Raw genomic sequence first — 23,508 nt, forward strand, 5'->3', positions numbered from 1 at the left:
AGTGAGCCTCAACCCCAACCTCCTCCTGACACCCTCCCTTGCTGTGCCTCCTCCTCAGACCCTCTCCGACATACCTTAGCCTCACTTTCTGAAGAGAAGTTAAAAAAAAAAAAAAAAAAAAGCTGAGTGCATTTGCCAAGAATTTCTCCTGTGTTCTTTCTGTGAAGCTTCCTTTAGGCCAAACATTTGCTCACCATTTTATATTTTTCAGACTTTCAATAGTAGGTCAATCACAAGTACGTACCTTTTTTTTTTAAAAAATTATATTTATTTATTTATTTATATTTTCAACACAGTGAGAGAATGGGCATGCCAGGGCCTCCAGCTACTGCAAATGAACTCCAGATGTATGCACCCCCTTGTGCATCTGGCTAGTGTGGGTCCTGGGGAATTGAACCTGGGTCCTTTGGCCTTGCAGGTGAACTCCTTAACTGCTAAGCCATCCCTCCAGCCCATGTATCCTTTTTGTATGTGTGTTTGCATGTTTGTATGTGTGTGGGTGTACATGAGTGTCAATGTTGGGTGCCTTCCTCAGTCACTGTTCACTCTAGCTTTATTGTTTTAGACACGGTCTCACATTGAATATAGGACTCACCAATTCAGCTATACTAGCTGGCCTGAAAGCCCCAGGGACTCCTGTCTCCCTCCGCTGTGCTGGGATGGCAGGCACGAGGCACCGCGCCAGGCATTTATTTGAGGTCTAGGAACGCCGTCTCAGGTCCTCACACGTGCTTGACCAGCACTGCGCCTTGTGAACTATTTCCTCCGCCCTCACACTGATAGCTGATACACTGTAACTGTGAATGTGTAAGAAAACACCCGGACAGATGTGTCACATCAGATTCTGACATGCCAGAGGCCGCCTCTGCATTTTGGGAATCCAGGTTGACTCCTTTTTTTTTTTTTTTGGAGATTTTGGAATGAAATAAAAGTCCCCCTGGGCATGGTGGCTGATGTCTGTAATATCAACACTTGAGAGGTGAAGGTAGGAGGATCAGGAGTACAAGGCCAGCTTAGGCTACATGAGTTCAGGGCAAGCAACAAATATATGAGACTCTGTCTCAAAAATCCCAATAAGGGGCCGGAGAGATGGCTTAGTGGTTAAGGCACTTGCCTGCAAAGCCAAAGGACCCAGGTTCGATTCCTTGGGACCCACATAAGCCAGATGCACAAGGGTGAGCATGTTCCTGGAGTTTGTTTGCAGCAACTTTTTTCTTTTTTTTTTCTCTCAAATAAATAAAGAAAAACAAAATATTATTTTTAAAAATCCAAATAAGTAAATAAAACAAGCTTCTCCTGCCACCTCTGTGTACATATCTGAGCTTCTTAAAATTTGTCTTCACTTAAGGAGATAATGGCTCTGAACTGCTATCTTGGACATGCGTATGCATTATTTTCAAGTTGAAGTCTAGACAACAGATGTCAAAATTTAGGCTTGATGAAGCTAGTGGTGGTCACTTCCCCATCAGGGTCATGGGCACAGCTGGCCCAAATGCATCCTAAAGGACGGGCGCATCTTCTTGGGCCTCGCGTGGCACTGCTGGCTAGGCAGTGACCAGCGAAGGTGCCGCAGCGGCCGCTGTTCTGTGTTTACTCTTTGAAGTTCACTTATGTTGTGAGTCTGATTTTTAGACACAAGGTCACACACACGAAAAGTCACAATGGAAGCAGTTTTTAGAAATTGTTAGCAATTCATCTTTTTTTGTTTTTGAGCTAGGGTCTCTCTCTAGCCCAGGCTGACCTGGAATTCACTAGGTAGTCTCAGGGTGGCCTTGAGCTCATGGTGATCTTCCTACTTTGGCCTCCAAAGAGCTGGGCTTAAAGGCATGTGTCACTTTGCTTGGCCACAATTCATCTTTGATACACAATATTTCTTACTTCTCCTTTTAAATGTCATTTATTATTTGGTGTTCGTATGGGCGGGGGATCACAGTGCACATGTGGGAGTCAGAGGACAACTTTGAGGCGTCTGTGTTTCACCTTCTTTGAGACAGGATCACTTTCTGCTGCAGAGGAACTGCCAGACCTCAAAGGAGCATCAGACCAGGAGGCGCACGAGCTTTGGGCTCTCCTGGCTGTGCCGCCCGTTGTCATGGGTGCATTGGGGTCACAGATACATGCATCACCCTGCATCTGGCTTTACATGGATGCTAGAGCACTGAATGCTGGGCTGGCAGACTTTGCAAGAAAGTGTTACCCCCCCCCTTTTTTTTTTAAAAAAAACTTTTATCTTTAAAAATATATTTTTTTTAATTTTTTAAAATTTATTTTTATTAGATATGAACATATTTTGTATGTAAACATCATATGTTGGTACCATCCTTTCCCTCCTCCCTGCCCCTTTTCTGAAGAGGGCTTCTTCGTTGGGGATGCAGGTCAACCCCAAGGGGATTGTGGGTCATTCATTATGGGGGGGAGAGGCAATGTCTCTATACAAAATGTCCCAACTTGTGTCTCTAACAATCTTTCCCTCTTCCCCCAAATTTCCCCTCTTCCACAAAATTCCCTGAGCCATGTTAGGTTCATTTTAAGTCTACTTCACTGATGGGCACTTGGGAGCCTCTGGGTCTCTGGTTCGGTAGGTGCTGAGTGTCCTCAGTGTCTGTCTCCTTCACCCTGTGCTGATACCAGACTCACTAAGAAAGTCACACTCTTGCTCATTTCCCCAGTTCCTCTGTGGTTTCAGCTGAGGCTGGGGTGGAGTGTGTTAGGTCATTTATCTCCTTAGGTCCAGCTCCCATCAATATTTTTATTTTTATTTATTTATTTATTACAGACAGAAGGAAGGAGAGAAAGAAAGAGTGAGAGAGGGAGAGAGAATAGTGTGCAAGGGCCTCTAGCCACTGCAAATGAACTCCAGATGCATGTGCCACCATGTGCATCTGGCTTATGTGGGTTCTGGGGAGTTGAACCTGGGTCCTTAGGCTTCTAGGGCAAGTGCCTTAACTGCTAAGCCATCTCTCCAGCCCCTTTCCTAATGCTTTAACATTTCTGACTTGCTTTCATCATAGAGTACTATGAAATTGCACAATTAATATTTTTTCAATTGCTCCTACTTTTGTCCCTCATGTCCACAGGGATGTTCTAGATGCAGAGCCCAGGTCTGACTAAGCAGTCCATTAGAGTCCTTCATCTAGGATTTCTACTTTTACTGCTTTAATTAGCTCTATAATGAATATATGCTATGCATTTGAACCAAAATGCTTTAAGTAGTAAAACACCAGTATTTCTGACAATGTAACCATTCTGTTTTTAGACAGGATGTCACTGATTTTAAGGCACTTTAAACCCATGCTCTCGAAGCGTGGCAGTGGGGCACCTCCCTCATGATGGAGCTGAAACAGCCTGGCTTGGCCTGGGGTGGGGGAGCAGAATTAGCTATTACAAGAATCATATCCAATGATCTGCAGAATTTAAGAGCAGACACTGCCTTTTAAGAGCAGACACTGCCTTTACATCAGATGCAAGCATTCATAACATTTCTCATCATAAGGACCTTTCTGGGGTGGGCATATGGCTCAGTGGGCAGAATGCTTGCCTAGCATGCACATTCTCTGGGTTTGATTCCCAGCTCCACATAAACCAGACATGGTGGTACATACCTGTAATCTCAGCACCTGGCAGGCAGAGACAGGAGGATCAGAAATTCAAGGTCATACTTAGCTACATAACAAGTTGGAGGCAGCCTGGGCTACATAAGACCCCATTTTTTAAAAGTACCTTTCTGATCCATTTCTCTGATACGAACTTCCGGGTCCCAGCAGTTCTCTTGGACCACTCTGAAGACCTTCCCATCTTTCATCATCTTTGCTTCGCCCTGGGCAAGAAAACCCACATCAGGAAGAGGAACTCTAAGCTTGGCTCAGTCTCTGCTTGAACGCTTTGGACCACGCTTCTCTCACAGTCCCAGGCATTTTCACTTAATGGTTGCAGAAACTGTGCTCTTGGGAGCCAGTGGCTGAACACAGAGCTAGAAAGTGACACATGCGCCCTTTCTGGCCTCCATGAGTGAGGATGGTTAATTGGAACAAGATAGGGGTGTCAGAAGCCGTTGATTGTTATCAGAAAAATTTCAGTGTCAGGGGTGGAATAACTTTCAGTAAGTTGTTGGTCAGGGAGGCCCTTGATGATCCCAAACATTACAGGCCATTGCCAAGGCTCTTGGTTGCCCACTAGACTAGATGGTAAGGCCCTATTGCTGAAAACTCCACATGCTTGCATTGCAGGTCACTGAGAAATCAGGCTGGAGCTGAGCTAGATGCCTCAGAAAGCTGGAAAGATCTATGTAGCTTGCAGCCTTTTGGGAAAGTGCAATCAACAATGTTGTTAACAATGGACCCTGTAGGCCTTATGGCTGGCCAGCCAGGCCAAAGGTAACAACTGGCGCAATAGTGCCGAATCTGTTATGGGAGAAACCACCTACTCTCTCATTGAATTAGAGACCCATTCCATTGGAGGGAATGTACACATGCCTGGGACTGAAAGCCTAGTTAAAAGCCTACGGCTGGGGATGTCATAAACCCTAGGGGATTAACAACTACTGTTGTCTGGCTGAAAGGATATGCTATGCCCACCAAACTGCCTTCTAAGCACTTATGTTTATGCTATATATATTTTTTAATTTAATTAATTATTTGTTTATTTTATTAGAGAGAGAGAGAGGAGGACAGAGAAAGAGGCAGATAGAGAATGGCACTCAGGACCTCCAGCCACTGCAAATGAACTCCAGATGCACGTGCACTTATGCATCTGGCTTTTGTGGGTCCTGGGGAGTTGAACCTAGGTCCTTTGGCTTTGCAGGCAAATGCCACAATGGCTAAGCCATCTCTCCAGCCCAGATGTTTATGCCATATATTAATGCTACTCTCACTTTTGGTTAGATGGGCTTTCCTCTTCCAATGGCAGTGACTAGTGGCTGACAGTGCAGTGTTCAGCAGTAAGGGAGACATCTCTATCACGTCCTCCAAGGCTAGTCAACCAGTGTGGAAGAGGTGGTGTTAAGATGTAAGAGCCTAAAGGAGAAAACTACTTACAATACTGTCTTCCAGACACAAATTGGTCTTGGTATTCATGATTTATACAAGATTTACATAATAGGAAGGTTAAAAAATGATGGCACGAAGGTAGAGGAGAGACTAGTTGGAAAGAAGGGATTCAGTGGAGAAAGGGCTGGGAAGGTAAAAGGGAGGTGGTGAGAGGGTTATGATCACGGTATATTGTCTATGTTTATGGAAGTTGTCAACAAATAGTGAAAAAAGAATTAGGGGCTGGTGAGATGGTTCAATGGTTGAAGGTGCTTGCTTACAAAGCCTGCTGGCCTGGGTTCAATGCCTCAGCCACTGCATAAAGCCAGACCAATATTCATTTGTAGTGGCAAGAGACCCTGGCATACCTATCTACCTACATACACACACAAACAAATAATGTGGAGGGAAAAGTGGAATTACATCTAATGTAAAATAGAAAACAAAGGACGTGGAGGCTATCCAAGGTATCTATTGTCAAGGGACAAACTGTAGCCTGGGCATGGAGTGAGGCTACAGCCTGCCCCCGAGGCAGCCCTCACGTCGCACCCTCCCTCAGAGACTGGAGGTGAGGTGGGAAAAGCAGCTCTCCCGCGGGAACTGGCCTTGGCGGGCGAGGAGGGCTCCTCGGGCTGCCCGCTGCTCTCACGCGCCCACCTCTGCCGTTCCTTCACTGCAGTCAAGCACAGCTGCCTGAGCCCGGTCCTGGGGGTACAGCCCCAAATGCTTCTGTGTGGTTGTGTGAGTGAGTGTGTGAGTGTGCATGGGTTTGCACGCCAGGTGTCTTCCTCAGTCACTCTCCACCTTATCTGTCCGAGACCGGCTGTGTCACTGAGGCCGGAGCTTGCTGACTCAGCTGCACTTGCTAGCGGTGAGCCCCACGCCCCGCCCCGCCAGCGCCTCCCCGCGCTGGGATTGCAGGCGTTTGCAGTAGCATTTCACTGGGGCTGGGGATCTGGACTGCGGTCCTTGTGCTTGTACAACATGCATTCTACTGACTGAGCAATCCCCCCCTCTCTACACCCCTAAATCTTTAAGGTGATATCTGATGAGTTTCTCCATTCTCCACACAGTAGCCAAAATGGTCTTTTATTTAAAGCAATTCAGACCTTCCAGAGCATTCGCATTGCTTCAGGAATAAAATCTATACCTCTACTGTGTCTTACAAATACCCATATGTTCAGGCCTGTTTCCTACCATCTCCCCCACTTGCTGCTTTTCAGCCACACTGTCCACTCTCTTATTCCTTTAATGCGTCATTGACTCTTTCCCATTTGATGGCTTTTGCAACCTCTGTTCCCTCAGCCAGGAACATGAGCCAGGTTTTGTTTTCCTCCAAGTCTTTGCCAGGTCACTGGCCAGCCAGCTACCTGTCACTCTCTACTGCAGTCCTTGTCTTTTATTTCTTTACCTGAGTTGATTGTGTTGACTTGTGTTCCTCTGGAATTTGAGCATCTTGAGGTCAAGGACTACCTCTGTCATGTTCACTAGAATATTCCTAGTATCTAGGTGGGTGGACTTGGCATAAAACAAGTTTCAGTGAACATGAGTCAGTGAGTGGGTAGACGTATGAGCCAGAGGTTCTCAAACTTAAGCAGGCATCAGAATTGTCAGGAGCTTGTTGAAAACAGACTGTAGGGCTAGGGAGGTGGCTCAGTCAATAACATTCTTGCCTTGCAAATGTGAGGACCTGAGTTCAATCCCTGGTATCCTTGGAAAAAGCCAGGCATGATGAAACCTGCGTGCAATCCCAACACCAGGGAGGTGGAGACAAGAGGATCCCGGAGCTCACTGATCAGCCAGTTTAGCCTTTTATTTGGTGAGGCTAGAGGGAGACCCTGTCTCAAAAAGAGGTAGTCAGTGCCAGAGGAACGACAGAGGCTGCCCTCTGCCCTCCACATGCAGCCATATAAACTATGAACATGCATGCATGCACCAACACACTCAAAGAAAAAAGGTCACCAAAAAGCTACACGTCCAGTTTTGGGTTTCATGGGTTGGGGGCCTGGCCCTGGCACCTGCATATCTCCTCAGTTCCCAGTGACTCTGAGCCTGCTGATCCAGGCACCGCGGTTTGAGAAACAGTGATGGTGGCTGCGGCCCATCTTTGCATTCTGGGAGCATGTGAATTTAGTATGTCTTTGTTCCCTGTCTTCTTCTTCTGGGACACTTTCCTTTATTTCTCAGGCAAGCCTCCACCTCTGCTTGAGGTCTGGGGTGTGTGTGGCTTAGTGCCAGATGTCTTTTTAAAAATCGATTTTTATTTCTTTTATTTTTATGTGGTGTGTGTGTGTGTGCACATACACACACATGCAGTGTAGTTTGTATGTTGTGTATGTATGTTTTTGTGTGCAGATGTATGTACCTCTTGCACAAATGTGTGGAGGCCAGAGGAGAATATTGAGTGCCCTTTTTTAAAAGAAATTAATTAATTAATTTATTTGAGAGACAGAGAGGGAGGGAGAGAGAGAGAGAGAGAGACAGAAAGGGTGGGGAGAGAATGGGCATGCCAGGGCCTCCAGCCACTGCAAATGAACTACAGATACATGTGCCTCCTTGTGCATCTGGCTTACCTGGGATCTGGAGAGTGGGTCCTAGAGATTCAAACCTAGATCCTTTGGCTTTGCAGGCAAATGCCTTAACCGTTAAGCCATCCCTCCAGCCCCTCAAGTGTCCTTTTCTATCGCTCTTCCGTGAGACTGAACCTGAGCCGTTTGGTAGACTGGCTGACCATTGAGCACCAACCATTCTCCTGCCACTGTCCCCTTTAGTGCTGTGGAGTTGCAGGCATGTTTGCCAGTCTTGCCTTTTGACATGGGTGCTGGGTCTTGAACTTACTTAGGTAAGAGCAAGAACTCTCCCTCCCTGAACCATCTCTGCAGACCCCCTGGATGCCCTGTGTAATCCTTGGCGCTCAGGTTTATGCTCCTTGGCTCATATGCAGTGGTATTCCCAGCCTCATGACACGGCGTTGGATGTACCCCTCATCGCCATGTTCCAGAGCCCCAGCTTCACAGGGCTTATGGTGGTCATGTCTACCCAGTTTCAAGTCCAGTAGGGCATATGGTGCCCTTGACTGAGGCTACGCCTGAGCAGTGAGTAGTTCTAGACCCCCAGCGCCCTCTCCGGCCTTGTCACTTATGAGTCGCTGGGCCCTCTGCCTTCCCTTTCTCGTATGAAACTCGGCTCCTAATAGCGGTGCCTTCTCCCCTTTGCCTCCAATGTTCGATTTCTCCTAACTGTTCCATTTATTTGCTCTGCCTTAATATACTATAATAACCTGGTGAGAGGGCCAAGCCACTTCCTTGAGGCAGAGAAATAAATGATAAAATTGGTTCCAGAGCAAAAAATTAAATTAAGTTAAATTAAAAAAAAGATTTCTTAGTGGAGTCGCAGTTCCAGTTTTTATCTTCACAAATGCTGCTATTTGAAGTCACATTTTCCCTACTATTTCTGGGAAGTCACAGAGCTGCTGACCTTCCATGAGCCAAATGGGAGGGAAGAGTCAAGTTTCCTGGTGGCCCAGCCTGCAGCAAGGGTTCCAAGGCCCACACTGTCCACGGTCGTTCCTGTGACTGTGATCTGGCCCACACTGTCCACGGTCATACCTGTGGCTGTGCTCTGGCCCACACTGTCCACGGTCATACCTGTGGCTGTGCTCTGGCCCACACTGTCCACGGTCATACCTGTGGCTGTGCTCTGGCCCACACTGTCCACGGTCATACCTGTGGCTGTGCTCTGGCCCACACTGTCCAGGGTCATACCTGTGGCTGTGATCTGGCCCACACTGTCCAGTGTTACCTGTGGCTGTGCTCTGGCCCACACTGTCCACGGTCATACCTGTGGCTGTGCTCTGGCCCACGCTGTCCAGTGTTACCTGTGACTGTGCTCTGGCCCACACTGTCCACGGTCATACCTGTGGCTGTGCTCTGGCCCACGCTGTCCAGTGTTACCTGTGGCTGTGCTCTGGCCCACACTGTCCACGATCATACCTGTGGCTGTGCTCTGGCCCACACTGTCCAGGGGTCGTACCTGTGGCTGTGCTGTGGGAGGAACTGACCTTGCTGTGGTGGTGTAGCTGCACCCAGCCTCCGTAGCCAAATGTCTGCAGTGGGGAGAAGAAGCACAGTGAAGCTTAGAGAGTGAGGAAGAACAGACGAGGCTGGGATGCAGCCCCAGTTCGACCCTCAGCACTGCATAAACTGGGCATGGTGGTGCATGTGTCTGTAATCCCAGATCTTGAGAAGTAGCTGTAAGAGGATTGGAAGTTTAAGGTTTGGGCTGGAGAGATGGCTTAGCATTTAAGGAACATGCCTGCAAAGCCTAAGGACCCCAGTTCGGTTCTCCAGCTCCCACGTAAGCCAGATGCACATTGTGGTGCATGCATCTGGAATTCATTTGCAGTGGCTAGAGGCCCTAGCACACCCATTCTTACTCTTTCTCTCCCTACATCTTTCTGTCTCTAATAAATAAATACATATAAAATATTAAAATAAAGAAGTTTAAGGTTATCCTTGGGTACATATCAAGTCGGAGGCCAGCCTTGGCTATATGAGATCCTGTCACAAAAGAACATCCTGTATCTTTTAAAAATTTTATCTATTTATTTATTTGCAAGCATATATATATATATATATATATATATATTGATAGAGAGAGAGAGAGAGAGAGAGGAAAAAGAGAGAGAATGGGTGCACCAGGGCCTCTTGCTACTGCAAAAAAACTCCAGACATATGTCACTTTGTGCATCTGGCTTACATTGGCACTAGGGAATCAAACCTGGATCATCAGGCTTTACAAGCAAGTGCTTTTAGCTGCTGATCAATCTCTCCAACCCCAAATTCTGTATCTTACATGTAGCATTGGATTTATATGTTCTCCTCATGAACCTTGAATGAAAGGGAAGGGGAGGGAAGGAAGGAGGGTGGAGGGAAAAAGGAGAGAGGCCAGAACAATCTCTTGTGTAGAATGGTTCATGAAATTTTCCTTATTGCATATGTAGATAGCTGCACTAAGTCATGATATCACACAAACTTCCTTTTTGAAGTCATGAACTGAACATCTGGAAAGCCAGGTATATATGGCTTTTGTTTTGAGACAAGCCCAACAGACTGACTTTTCTTTTTTCATGCAAGTATGTGAGAGCAAGAGTGAGCAAGAGAGAAAAAGAGCAGGAGAGAACTGGTGTGCCAGAGCCTCCAAACACTGTAATCAAACTCCAGACACGTGTGCCGCCCTGTGCTCATGTGCTACCTTGCACGCTTGCGCCGCCTTGCACGTCTGACTCGTGTGGGATCTGGGGAGTCAAACGTGTCCTTAGGCTTCCCCGGCAAGTGTCTTAACCACTAAGCCATCTTTCAGCCTGTAGCTGTATGTTTTTAGATAGCACTGCACTTGTTTGCTCATTCACTCTTGTTGCCTAGGCCCTGAGCTCTGCACTCTTCCCTTCATGGACTTAGTACTTTCCTTTTCTTCTCCTGGCGATAGCTTCCAGGAGAGAATGTGGCAGTGCAGGGGGCTTGGACAGCGATGAACTGCAGCAGTTGCACCTCATAGAACCCCGAGACTAACAACGCTCTCCTGCCCCTCTGGCCTCTCTCTCTGTCTTCATAGTTGCACCTCATAGTGCCCCGAGACTAACAACTCTCTCCTGCCCCTCTGGCCTCTCTCTCTGTCTTCATAGTTGCACCTCATAGAACCCTGAGACTAACAACGCTCTCCTGCCCCTCTGGCCTCTCTCTCTGTCTTCATAGTTGCACCTCATAGAACCCCGAGACTAACAACGCTCTCCTGCCCCTCTGGCCTCTCTCTGTCTCTCTTCATCTCACTACGTAGGCCAGGTTGGCTTTGAACTTGTGATCCTCTAACCTTTGCCTCCCATACTGGGATCACAGGCATGTGCCACAATGCCTAGCTCTTACAGTTTCTTAATTCTTCAAAAACACTTTAATATATGGATGCTATCCAGTTATAGAAATAGATCAGTTGAGGGAAGAGAGAGGAGGCAGAGAGAGGCAGAGCAGAGGGATCCTGTCACATGCAACAAGTTACTTCCAAGGAACTTGACTTCACTGGAGTAATTTAATATTTCCAATTTACTGTTTCCTTATATGTAAAATGAGGCTGAGAAGGAGTGCTCATGAAAACTCACTGAGATCATGCATCTAAAGCCATTGCCATCAGGCCTGGCTGGTAGAAGGGGCTTTGTCCATGCTAATGATGCTGATGGTGATGGGTGGGTGGCAGAGGCAAGGACTGGTAGAATGGGCAGCGGTGGTGATAACAATGGTAGAGGGAGTGAGGTGATAGTTGTGATGATCCTGATAGTCAGCATGGTGACAGTTGTGGTACCAATGATGCCATGTGCGAGGTGACAGTAGCAGTGACCTTTACAGGCAGCACAGCAATGGCAGTAGTGGGGTTGGGGATGTGGTGGTGCACAGCGATGGTGGTGGGATGGCAGTAATGATACCAGCCTTACCCACACCTAGGTGGAATAACTTGGTGTCAGACACTAGGGACAGATATAAGGGAAAGATCTCTTTGTCACACTGTGTTCCTCCATCTCTTCCCCGATAAGCATAAAATATTCAAGCTATCCTACCCTACAAGCCCCTTGCAAAGACCTAACCTACTAACCTACTTATTGGAACTCAATTCAACTCCTGATGTGGGCTCCACAAAGTGTCCAGCTCTCAGCCTGGGTTGAGCCAAACCTTGAGTCTCCACTGCATAAAGAATCTTGGGAGTAGTTCAGCTAATTGATGCCAGAATACATTCACAGTCAGAAAGTGACTGACATTGACTGACATCCCCTAGGCATTTACAGCATGACAAATACAAACAAAAATTTGAAAAATCAAGGGAATTTACTTTTATATATGAGATGCCTTCCCTCCCTTCCTTCCTTCCTTCCTTCCTTCCTTCCTTCCTTCCTTCCTTCCTCCCTCCCTCCCTCCCTCCCTCCCTTCCTTCCTTCCTTCCTTCCTTCCTTCTTTTCTCTTTAGTTTCTGGAGACCAGATCTTGCTATATAGCTCAGGATAGCCTCAAACTCATGATTCTCCTGCTTCAATTTCCTGAGTGCTAGCATCACAGGTGTGTGCCACCACACTTGGCTTACAAAGAGATGTATTGCTGATCTGTTCTAATATGAGTATATATAAGTAAAAGTAGCTAAACAGAATACATGATTTTAAAAAAAATTATTATTTTATTTTTAAAAGAAACGCTGAAGGCTGGAGAGATGGCTTAGCAGTTATGGCACTTGCCTGCAAAGCCAAAGGACCCAGGTTCAACTCCCCAGGACCCACATTAGTCAGAAGTACAAGGGGAGTGCATGCATCTGGAGTTTGTTTGCGTGGCTGAAAGCTCTGGAGGGTCCATTCTTTCTCCCTTTGCACCTGCATATTGCTGTATCTCTCTCTCAAATACATAAATAAAAATAAAATATTACAAAAATTAGAAAGAAAAAGAGAAAAAAAAAAAAGACATGTTCCTCAGACAGTCTTTGAATTCCTGGGTTAATTTTTTCCTCCAGTCTCAGCCCCCTGAGTAGTTGGGATTATAGGTGCCTGAAAGCTGAATGAAATTTTTAGTATCTTGGAGGCCTCACACCTCCTTTTGGTGAACAATGAAACTCTTGAGTGACAAAACTAGATACCTATTTCATGAAAATGGTTGTTTAAAAGTCAAACTATGGGGCCAAGGATGTAGCTCGGTTAGTATAGTGCTCACTTAGCATTGACAAAGCCCTGGGTTCCATCCTCAGTATTAGATAACCAAAGTGTAACAGTGCGTGCCTGGCACCCCAGCACTCTGGAGGCAGAAGTATGAGGATAAGAAATTCAAGGTTATTTTTGGCTACATAGTGAGTTTGAGGCCAGTCTGGAATACATGAAAACCTATCTCAAAAACAGAAATTGAATCAGATGGGTTTTTTATTTGTATTTGTGATCAAATACAATTAAGTTACTGTTAAGAATTTTAAGTTATATGATTTTAAAATTAGAGTACAGAATTTTTTTACTCCATTTTAAATTAATAAACTTTTATAAGGATTGGGGCCATACTAAGATGGCAATAAAGACTTGGTGAAGAAAGAAGGCAACATGTCCCCATGACATTGCTGCATTGATTGATCCTGCAGATCAACCTGAAGAATATGTCACCATGGACCTCACCATACCACTGCTTCCCTGTGCAATCCTATAGATCAACCTGAAGAATATATCACCATGGACCTCACCATACCACTGATTCCCTGTGCAATCCTGTAGATCAACCTGAAGAATATGTCACCATGGACCTCACCATACCACTGCTTCCCTGAGTAATCCTGTAGATCACACTGGAGTATATGTCACCATGGACCTCACCATATCACTGCTTCCCTGAGTAATCCTGCAGATCAACCTGAAGAATATGTCACCATGGACCTCACCATACCACTGCTTCCCTGTGCAATCCTGCAGATCAACCTGAAGAATATGTCACAATGGACCTCACCATACCACTGCTTCCCTGTGCAATCCTATAGATCAACCTGAAGAATATGTCACCATGGACCTCACCATACCACTGCTTCCCTGTGCAATCCTGTAGATCAACCTGAAGAATATGTCACCATGGACCTCACCATACCACTGCTTCCCTGTGCAATCCTGCAGATCAACCTGAAGAATATGTCACCATGGACCTCACCATACCACTGCTTCCCTGAGTAATCCTATAGATCAACTTGAAGAATATGTCACCATGGACCTCACCATACCACTGCTTCCCTGTGCAATCCTATAGATCAACCTGAAGAATATGTCACCATGGACCTCACCATACCACTGCTTCCCTGTGCAATCCTATAGATCAACCTGAAGAATATATCACCATGGACCTCACCATACCACTGCTTCCCTGTGCAATCCTGCAGATCAACCTGAAGAATATGTCACCATGGACCTCACCATACCACTGCTTCCCTGAGTAATCCTGTAGATCACACTGGAGTATATGTCACCATGGACCTCACCATACCACTGCTTCCCTGTGCAATCCTATAGATCAACCTGAAGAATATATCACCATGGACCTCACCATACCACTGCTTCCCTGTGCAATCCTATAGATCAACCTGAAGAATATGTCACCATGGACCTCACCATACCACTGCTTCCCTGAGTAATCCTATAGATCAACTTGAAGAATATGTCACCATGGACCTCACCATACCACTGCTTCCCTGTGCAATCCTATAGATCAACCTGAAGAATATGTCACCATGGACCTCACCATACCACTGCTTCCCTGTGCAATCCTATAGATCAACCTGAAGAATATATCACCATGGACCTCACCATACCACTGCTTCCCTGTGCAATCCTGCAGATCAACCTGAAGAATATGTCACCATGGACCTCACCATACCACTGCTTCCCTGAGTAATCCTGTAGATCACACTGGAGTATATGTCACCATGGACCTCACCATACCACTGCTTCCCTGTGCAATCCTATAGATCAACCTGAAGAATATATCACCATGGACCTCACCATACCACTGCTTCCCTGTGCAATCCTATAGATCAACCTGAAGAATATATCACCATGGACCTCACCATACCACTGCTTCCCTGTGCAATCCTGTAGATCAACCTGAAGAATATATCACCATGTACCTCACCCTACCACTGCTTCCCTGTGCAATCCTGTAGATCAACCTGAAGAATATATCACCATGTACCTCACCATACCACTGCTTCCCTGTGCAATCCTATAGATCAACCTGAAGAATATGTCACCATGGACCTCACCATACCACTGCTTCCCTGTGCAATCCTGCAGATCAACCTGAAGAATATGTCACCATGGACCTCACCATACCACTGCTTCCCTGAGTAATCCTGTAGATCACACTGGAGTATATGTCACCATGGACCTCACCATATCACTGCTTCCCTGAGTAATCCTGCAGATCAACATGAAGAATATGTCACCATGGACCTTGCCATACCACTGCTGTACTGAGTAATCCTGTAGATCATCCTGAAGAATATGTCACCATAGACCTCACCATATCACTACTGCACTGAGTAATCTTGTAAGTCACCCTGAACTGTCTTTCATTATGCTTGATCTGCAGCCCTCTTTTTAAAAAATAATTTACTTATTTATTTATGAGAAGGAGAGAGAGAGAGAGAATGGGCATGCCGGCGCCTCTAGCCACTGAAAATGAAATCCAGATGCATGCGGTACCTTGTGTACCTGGCTTACATGTATTGTGGAATTGGACCAGAGTCCTTAGGTTAAGTCAAGTGCCTTAACCACTAAGACATCTATCCAGCCCTTGCTCTGCTATCCTCTTACTTGTGAAAGCAGAGTGTGTGAATCCTGTTCACCAGACACCATTTCACCAGGTTCCCATGAATCTGCTATTGTTTTCTTCTATAGGGAGCTAGGGTGTAACTCAGACTAAAAACCATTCTTATCAGCAAATGAAAGTGAAAGAGTTCTCAAATTCTAGTCCTTTGTAGGTATTAGTTAACTGCTGGCCAGACCTGAGTTTCAGCCCCAGAGTTCCAGTCCCAGAACCCATGTGAAAGTGCTGAGTGTGATGGTGTATGAACTTTTTTTGTTTGTTTGTTTTTCAAGGTAGGGTCTCATTCTAGTTCAGGCTGACCTGGAATTCACTCTGTATTCTCAGAGTGGCCTCGAACTCACGGCGATCCTCCTACCTCTGCTTCTTGAATGCTGGGATTAAAGGTGTGCAACACCATGCCTGGCTGGCGTATGAACTTTTAATACCAATGCTTCCTGGGTGCTGGGATTAAAGGTGTGCACCACTATGCCTGGCTTTCCTCTGATATATTTGAGACAGAACTTTTGACTGAACCCAGAGTCACTGATTCAGACCAGCCAGCTCTAGGGATCCTTAGGGGCGTACTAGATTCCATGGGTTCTGGGGTCTGAACTCAGGTTCTCACTTGTGCAGCAAGCACTTTACCCCTAAGCCAAATCCCCAGGCCTCAGTTTATCTGCTGAGCCATCTCCCCAGCCCTCAGTTTACCCCTGAGTCATCTCCCCAGCCCTCAGTTTTCCTGCTGAGTCATCTCCCCAGCCGTCAGTTTACCCCTGAGTCATCTCTCCAGCCCTCAGTTTATCCCTGAGCCATCTCCCCAGCCCTCAGTTTACCCCTGAGCCATCTCCCCAGCCCTCAGTTTACCTGCTGAGTCATCTCCCCAGCCCTCAGTTTACCTGCTGAGTCATCTCCCCAGCCCTCAGTTTACCCACAGAGCCATCTCCCCCGCCCCCAGCTCTCAGTTTTTAAGCAGGTTAAATAAGGCCTACTGGGCCTTACATGAGGTGAGGTACCTGGGACTTGTCAGCTCTAGGTGCCCAGTTACCTGCTTCAAATGAACACAGAGCTGAGGTGGGAGGTGGGCACTGGGAGGCGGGCTTGTGCAGCCTGCTACCAGAACACTTTCTCCTGCTTGCAAGAGAAAGCTCCTGTGGTTCTTCAAGATGGGGCAGCTGAGGTCTTTTTTTTTTTTAAATTTTTTTTTTGTTCATTTTTTATTTATTTATTTGAGAGCGACAGACATAGAGAGAAAGACAGATAGAGGGAGAGAGAGAGAATGGGTGCGCCAGGGCCTCCAGCCACTGCAAACGAACTCCAGATGCGTGCGCCCCCTTGTGCATCTGGCTAACGTGGGACCTGGGGAATCGAGCCTCGAACCGGGGTCCTTAGGCTTCACAGGCAAGCGCTTAACCGCTAAGCCATCTCTCCAGCCCAGCTGAGGTCTTTATATACAGGGCTTATTTAAAACCAGCGTCCTGTGCTCAGATGACTAGTGAAAAGGTGACAATTCTTCCCCAGGACTTTGGGGAGTGTGTCCCCCAGAGACAATGGGCAGGGAAGTGGCCCAGCAGTTCAAGGTGCTTGCTTCCAAGCCTAGGGACAAGCCAGATACAAGGCGGTGCAAGCCAGAAGCTCAAGAGCAACAGTGGCAAGAGAGAGGAGGGGAGAAACATCCCGACTTGTCCTCAAGCCTGTAAGCACACACACCGCACACACCACACACCACACAACACACATACCGTACACACACCACACAATACACATACCATACATACAACATACACTATACACCACACACAAACACACACCATACAACACATACACACATAGAGGAAAAAATGAATAATAGAAAAAGCTTTTTAGGGGCCTGGAGAGATGGCTTAGCAGTTGAGACACTTGCCTGCAAAGCCAAAGGACCCAGGTTTGGTTCCCCAGGACCCATGTAAGCAGGATACACAAGGTGTCACATGTGTCTGGAGTTCGTTTGTAGGGGCTGTCATTCCCATTCTTTCTCTCTCTCTCTGTTTGCTTCTTTCTCTCAGACTCAAATAGTTACATAAAAATAAAAAATAAAAAAAAGAAAACAACGGTTTTAGAGAAACAGAGGGCGTTGCCTTAAACTGTTTGTGACATTGAAGTTCAAACCCACACTGCAGAGCTCAGCAAGAGGCCGAGGGTTACCCATGTGCATCTGTCGTCCAGTGCTGAGGAGGCGGGGGCAGGAGATCTTGAGTTTGAGGCTAATCTGGGTTATATATTGAGAATTTGTTTCAGATGAAAGAGAGAGAGTGAGAGATTATGAATACATAAGAAGCCTGAATGGAACATTCAGGTTCTTTGCACAATGTGCCTTATACCTACCCATGGAAGGAACTGAAATTTCCTCTCATGATGAAAATATGTAAACTATTATTACTGGCTTCCTCTCCATTTTAGTCTATTTAAGCTAAAACATCACAATGTTAGCAACTAGAGCCTCATAAATAACAGGCATTTATTTCTTTAAAATTTTTTAAAAATTTATTTATTAGAGAGACAGGCACACACACACACACAAAGAAAGAGACAAAGAGAGAGAGGGAGAGAGGAGAATGGGTGTGCCAAAGCCTCCAGCTGCTGCAAACTCCAGACACATGTGCCACCTTGTGCATCTGACTTATTTGGTCCTGGGGAATAGAGCCAGGGTCCTTTGGCTTTGTAGGCAAGTGCCTTAACTGCTAAGCTATCCATCTAGCCTATACTTATTTCTTATAGTTCTAGAAGCTAGAAAATGGGGCCTGTTTTCTGGTTTACCTTCTTGCTGAGTAATCACGTAGTAAAAGGTGGACATGCCTATTTTATAAGAGCACCATCCTGTGTTCTCTTGCCTGAGGGATGGTGAGGATTTCAACATATGAATTTTAAGAGGACCCAACATTTAGACTTGCGGAAGGTTCAAAATTTTGGAGTACCAGTGCCTGGGGTGGGACACCTCCCCAAGAGTTGTCAGTCAGAGAGGCCATGAATCCCCCACAGTAATACAGGCTACAAGACCAAGCTTCTTGGTCCCTACCAGAACTAAAATGGAAGACCATACTGTGGAAGACACCCCATGAATCTGTTGCCAGACACAGAACTTCAGCTGGCACTAAAGCCTTCTTTCTGCTGGCTAGTGCTGGAAAGTGCCAGAAAGTGCTGGAAAGACACATCAACAGTCTTAACTAGTAGAGAACCCTGTGAACTATAGAACCAGCCAGTCAGGCAAGATGAGCCACTGATGCAGCAGTGGTGTGGCTGTTACAGGGATAACCAGCTGCTCTTTGATTGGAATTGAAGCCCGCTTCGGAGGAAGAAATTCACACCTGGCACTGAAAACCTAGTCTACTATCCTATTGCTTGGAAGATCATAGGTGCTAGGCAGGAAGCTACTACTGTTATTTGGCTAAATAGACCTGGTGTACCCATCAAAGTGCCCTCTAGATGCTTGGTTTATGCTCATACAGTAGGGTTGCTCTCACTTTTATTTACTTATTTATGAGGGGGTGGAGGGAGAGAATGGTCACAACAGGGCCTTTAGCAAATGAACTCCAGACATATGCACCTCTTTGTGCACCTGGCATATGCAGGTCCTGGGGAATCGAAGCTGCATCCTCTGGATTTGCAAGCAAGTGCCTTAACTGCTAAGCCATCTCTCCAGCCCTGCTCTCACTTTTGATCAGAGAAGCTTCTTTTCAGATGATGGTGACCACTGGGGAGACAAACTCATCAAAGTCCCAAAGAGGTGGCAGTTAAGTGCTCATTATGGAATGTGACATCTCCATCACATTTATCAAGGCTCAGGGAACACTGTGGAAGAGGTGGCAGAAAGAATCTAAGACCCAGAGGGTGCGGAGGAAGTGCCAGGGGACACTGTACTCAGGATATGTAGCAGCTGTCGCATTCATGACCTCTGAGCAGGTATCATTACCTGCACAATATTGGACTCAGCAGCATGTTGCTGTGGGTGATGAAGAAAGGCAAAAGTAAAATGAACACAGACACCAAAATAGTAGAGGGCCTGGTTGGAGAGGGGGGAAGGGGTTCAGTAAAAGGGGCTTGGGATTGTGAGGGCAAGAGAGAGGGCCAGAGGGGAATATGACTAAAATGCATTTTGTACATACATAAAAATTGTCAATAAAATAGCAATAAGAAAAAAGAAGTCTAATTGTAAAGACAAATAGCTCTAAAAAATTCTTAGGTGGAGGCCATGACGGTGGAGTCATAGAGCTTGGAGCATCTCCTGGTGTGACAATCTCTAGGTGAGTGGGTCACGCTGGCCACTCTTTTACAGGAGGGTGGAGGTGGGCAGTGTCCTCTCTTAAACTGTGGGTTAGGACACCATGTGAGGTCATACAGTAAAGGGTGTTTGAATGCACAGTGACAAAAATTAATTCTAAATCAAATGCATGATGAATCTAGTGTTTCTGCAGCACCAGCACATGTTACATCCCCTGGCTTCACTGTAGCCGTTCTTCTGGATGCACAAGATGAGCCTGTGCATTCTGTGTGCCATCACATCACATGGCACTAATGACCACCGTCCGAAACACCTCAGCTCAGATTTGAGACCATTATATACTTTAGTGTTCATACTTTGAGTACAAAGTTTTCTACTCTTGGGCTGGAGAGATGGCTCAGTGGTAAAGGTGCTTGCCTGCAAAGCCTAATGACCCAGGTTCAATTCCCCGGGACCCACATAAATCCAGATACACAGAGTGGCGCATGCATCTGGGGTTTGTTTGCAGCAACTGGAGCCCTTGGTGTGCCCATTCTCTCTGTCTATCTTCCTTCTCTGTGTCGCTCTGTTTGCTTGCAAATAAATAATAAATAAATATTTTTTAAAAAGTTTTCTACTCTTACAGAAGCATAAGGGATTCATTATGTAAAACTAGACTTTTAATATCTTCCTATCACCATTTCTTGGCTTGTAAGGATCACATGAGTCTATCTTTGGCTTGTACTGTGTTAGAATCTTTGATTTTAAAGATTCCTATTTGAGTTACTGACTTAAGTATCATAAAAAATCTGTTAAAATGTATTTTGGCTTGGGATTGGGACAGAATTTCCAACATCTTTTGGAATGGCCTGAAACATATTTCTATCATTTTATACTACATATGTATGTGAGTCGGCATTCTCAGCATTGATGATTATAAAATCAAAATATGGATCAAATCTGAAAAACTTTAAAGATTCTTTATATCCCACAGTTTCAAATGTTTAGCCAATTGGCCTGTAGAGATGGCTCTGTGATTAAGTGCACTACTGCACAAGCTCAAGAGCTTGAATGAAACTGAGACCACCAGAGGTTGACTCTCCAGGTCCGCGTCTCCACATAATGAGCTGTGCTTGTCCACATATACCTGCAACCCCAGACCCACAGGTGAGCAGAGACCCAAGAATCCCTGGAGTCTCACCAGCTCTGGAATCAGTGAGACTCCGGCTCAGGCCAGGGTGAAGCAGAATAGAAACGGAGTGGGACACCTGACGTTGTGCTCTGGCCACTGTAGGTGTGTATCCCTGCCTTAGGCAAGTGTACATGCATGTACACACACACACACACACACACACACACACACACACACACACACGAAAACAAAAAAAAACACAAAAGAAAACAAAAAGAAAACAAAAAGAAAACAAAAAAAACCCTCAGCTAAGATTTAACTTTAATGCAAAAACAAATAAGCACACCTATGTCTGCAGTATGCAAGTTTGTTTTGTTTTTTGTTTTTATGAGAGAGAGGGAGGGGAGAATTGGCACACCAGGGCCTCCAGCCACTGCAGTCAAACTCCAGACGTGTGTGCCACCTGTGCCAATGTGCCATCTTGTGCGTCGGGCTTATGTGGATTCTGGGGAGTTAAATCTGGGTCCTTAGGCTTCACAGGCAAGTGTCTTAACCACTAAGCAATCTCTCCAGTCCTGCTTTTGTTTTTAATAAATGGGAAAAATAAGTGTATACTAAAGAATTATCTTAGGCTTCTGTGTGAGAAGGAAAAAACTCAGTAGCAGAGGCCAGTAAGTTAAAAGGAGATACAAAGGGAAGAGAAAGGAAGGGAGGAAGGTACTTAATAGGTTGGTATTGTATATATGTAAGTAGAAGAATAGATTAACAGGGGTGAAAAGGCCCAAAGTGAGGTCAGGGGAAGAGACTGAGTAAAGAAAAGGTGGAGGGAGGGCTAATCAAAATCTAAGAGGTTGCAAATAAATCATATGGAATCCTCTGGTTTTGGACAATGGAACACTCAGGAGCCATAGATCGTTGTTAGAAAATTTTCAGTGCCAGCGATGGGATACCTCCAGTGAGTTGTTGGCCAGGGAGGTCCCTGATGCCCCAAGACATTATAGGCCATTCCTGAGGCCCTTGGTTTCCCACCAGGAATCGATGGTAAGACCCTATTGCTGAAGACTCCATATACTTGGACTGCAAGGCCACTGAGAAATCCTGCTGGAACTGAGCTGATAACCTCCTCTATGTAGACCAGCTGGCAAAAAGCTGGAAGAAGCCATTCTACATGTAATTCAATGGGAGAAAGAGATACCACCAGTGAAGATACTCAGCAGTGGACATTGCAAGCCTTATAATTGGCCAGCCAGGCCAAATGAGCCAACAGGTGCAATAGTGGCATGTCTGTCATGGTAGAAACCAACTGCCCTCCAATTGGACTGGAGGCCTGCTCCATGGGGAGGAATACATTCCTGGTACTGAAAACTTAAAACAGGGATAGTCATGAACCCTGGGGGTGTAACATCTGCTGATGTCTGGAAAAATGTATATACTGTGCTTATCATACTGTCCAGTAAGCACTTCTCTTAATTTAATTATATTCATACCCTTATATTAATGCTACTCTCACTTTGGGTAGAGAATCTTCTCTTTTCAGATGGCAGTGACCTTGGGATGACTCAAAAGGTATCATAGTGCTGGAAAGAAGTGACTGGAGTACTGAGTAACATCTCGATCACACCTTCCAAGGCTCAGGGTCTAATGCGGAAGAGGTGGTGGAAAGAATGTAAGAGCCAGAGCCAAAGGAAGGGTTGGACTCCTTACAACATTTTCCTCCAGACACAAAATGGCCTGCATATCCATGACCTCACAGTGGAGGAAAAGATCATGACATCAAATAAAAGAGAGACTGATTGAGAAGGGGAGGGGATATGATGTAGAATGGAATTTCAAAGGGAAAAGTGTGTGGGGGGGTGGGTATTACCATGGGATATTTTTTATAATCATGGAAAATGTTAATAAAAATTGAGAGAAAAATAGAATTATCTTAAAAGTAAATTTCTCTATGATTTATTTTCGGTATGTATTTGATTTGCATACCTGTTTCATAGACCTGTATATCTAGGGTGATATAAAACTTTCTCAGACAGCCAGGCATGGTGGTGCACACCTTTAATCTCAGGACTTGGGAGGCAGAGGTAGGTGGATCGCTGTGAGTTCAAGGCCACCCTGAGTCTACATAGTGAGTTCCAGGTCAGCCTGGACTAGATAGAGTGAGACCCTACCTCAAAAAACCAACCCTCCCCAAACAACTTTCTCAGTAAAAATGTATCACAAAGGGCTGGAGAGATGGCCTAGCAGTTAAGGCACTTGCCTGCGAAGCCTAAGGACCCATGTTTGACTTCTCAGATCCCACGTAAACCAGATACACGATGTGATGCATGCGAAAGTTGTGCATGTGCTCAAGGTGGCACACATGTCTGGAGTTCTTTTGCAGTGTCTTAGGCCCTGGAGTGCCAATTCTCTCTCTGTGTCATAAACAACAATAACAACAACAACAAAAAAACGGATCACAAGTAGAAAATGTTAAGGAAAACTGGGGTAGAGACTACCATACAATCTCCAAACAAGAGTGTTCTCTGAGGCTCAAACACAAATAACAGCCAGAATGTTGGAGTTAACACTCCTTGCTACCAATATAACCAAGAGCTATTCTAAATGATTACATTCTGAAATTTGTCCATATCTCTCAGATTAGGGAGTATCAACTAAGCCTTTCGTTACTGACTCATAAGCAAACTTCCTCATTGTTCCATTTGGCAGGTAAGTGCTCATAGGCAAGGGGATGGAACAGGGAGAACTGTGAGAAGGAAGACATGGAAAGCAG

General features: G+C 45.7%; 1 protein-coding gene across 3 annotated transcripts in view; it reads right to left on the bottom strand.

Annotated features, from left to right (window-relative positions):
- The window catches only part of Acmsd (aminocarboxymuconate semialdehyde decarboxylase), a 58,896-nt gene that overhangs the window by 34,025 nt on the left and 1,363 nt on the right, over window positions 1-23,508 (bottom strand). Inside the window, exons 2-3 of one of the 3 annotated variants that reach the window (XM_004668161.2) lie at window positions 9,085-9,129; window positions 3,721-3,817 (exon numbers count right to left, since the gene is read on the bottom strand). In XM_004668161.2, the coding sequence (XP_004668218.1) occupies window positions 3,721-3,817; window positions 9,085-9,129 (142 nt within the window). Of the gene's footprint in view, window positions 1-3,720; window positions 3,818-9,084; window positions 9,130-23,508 lie in introns of those variants that run through there. The other 2 variants (XM_045150281.1, XM_012951079.2) reach the window with 2 other exon arrangements.

The sequence above is a fragment of the Jaculus jaculus genome, chromosome 5 (genome assembly GCF_020740685.1).
Source record: "Jaculus jaculus isolate mJacJac1 chromosome 5, mJacJac1.mat.Y.cur, whole genome shotgun sequence".
NCBI lineage: Eukaryota > Metazoa > Chordata > Mammalia > Rodentia > Dipodidae > Jaculus > Jaculus jaculus.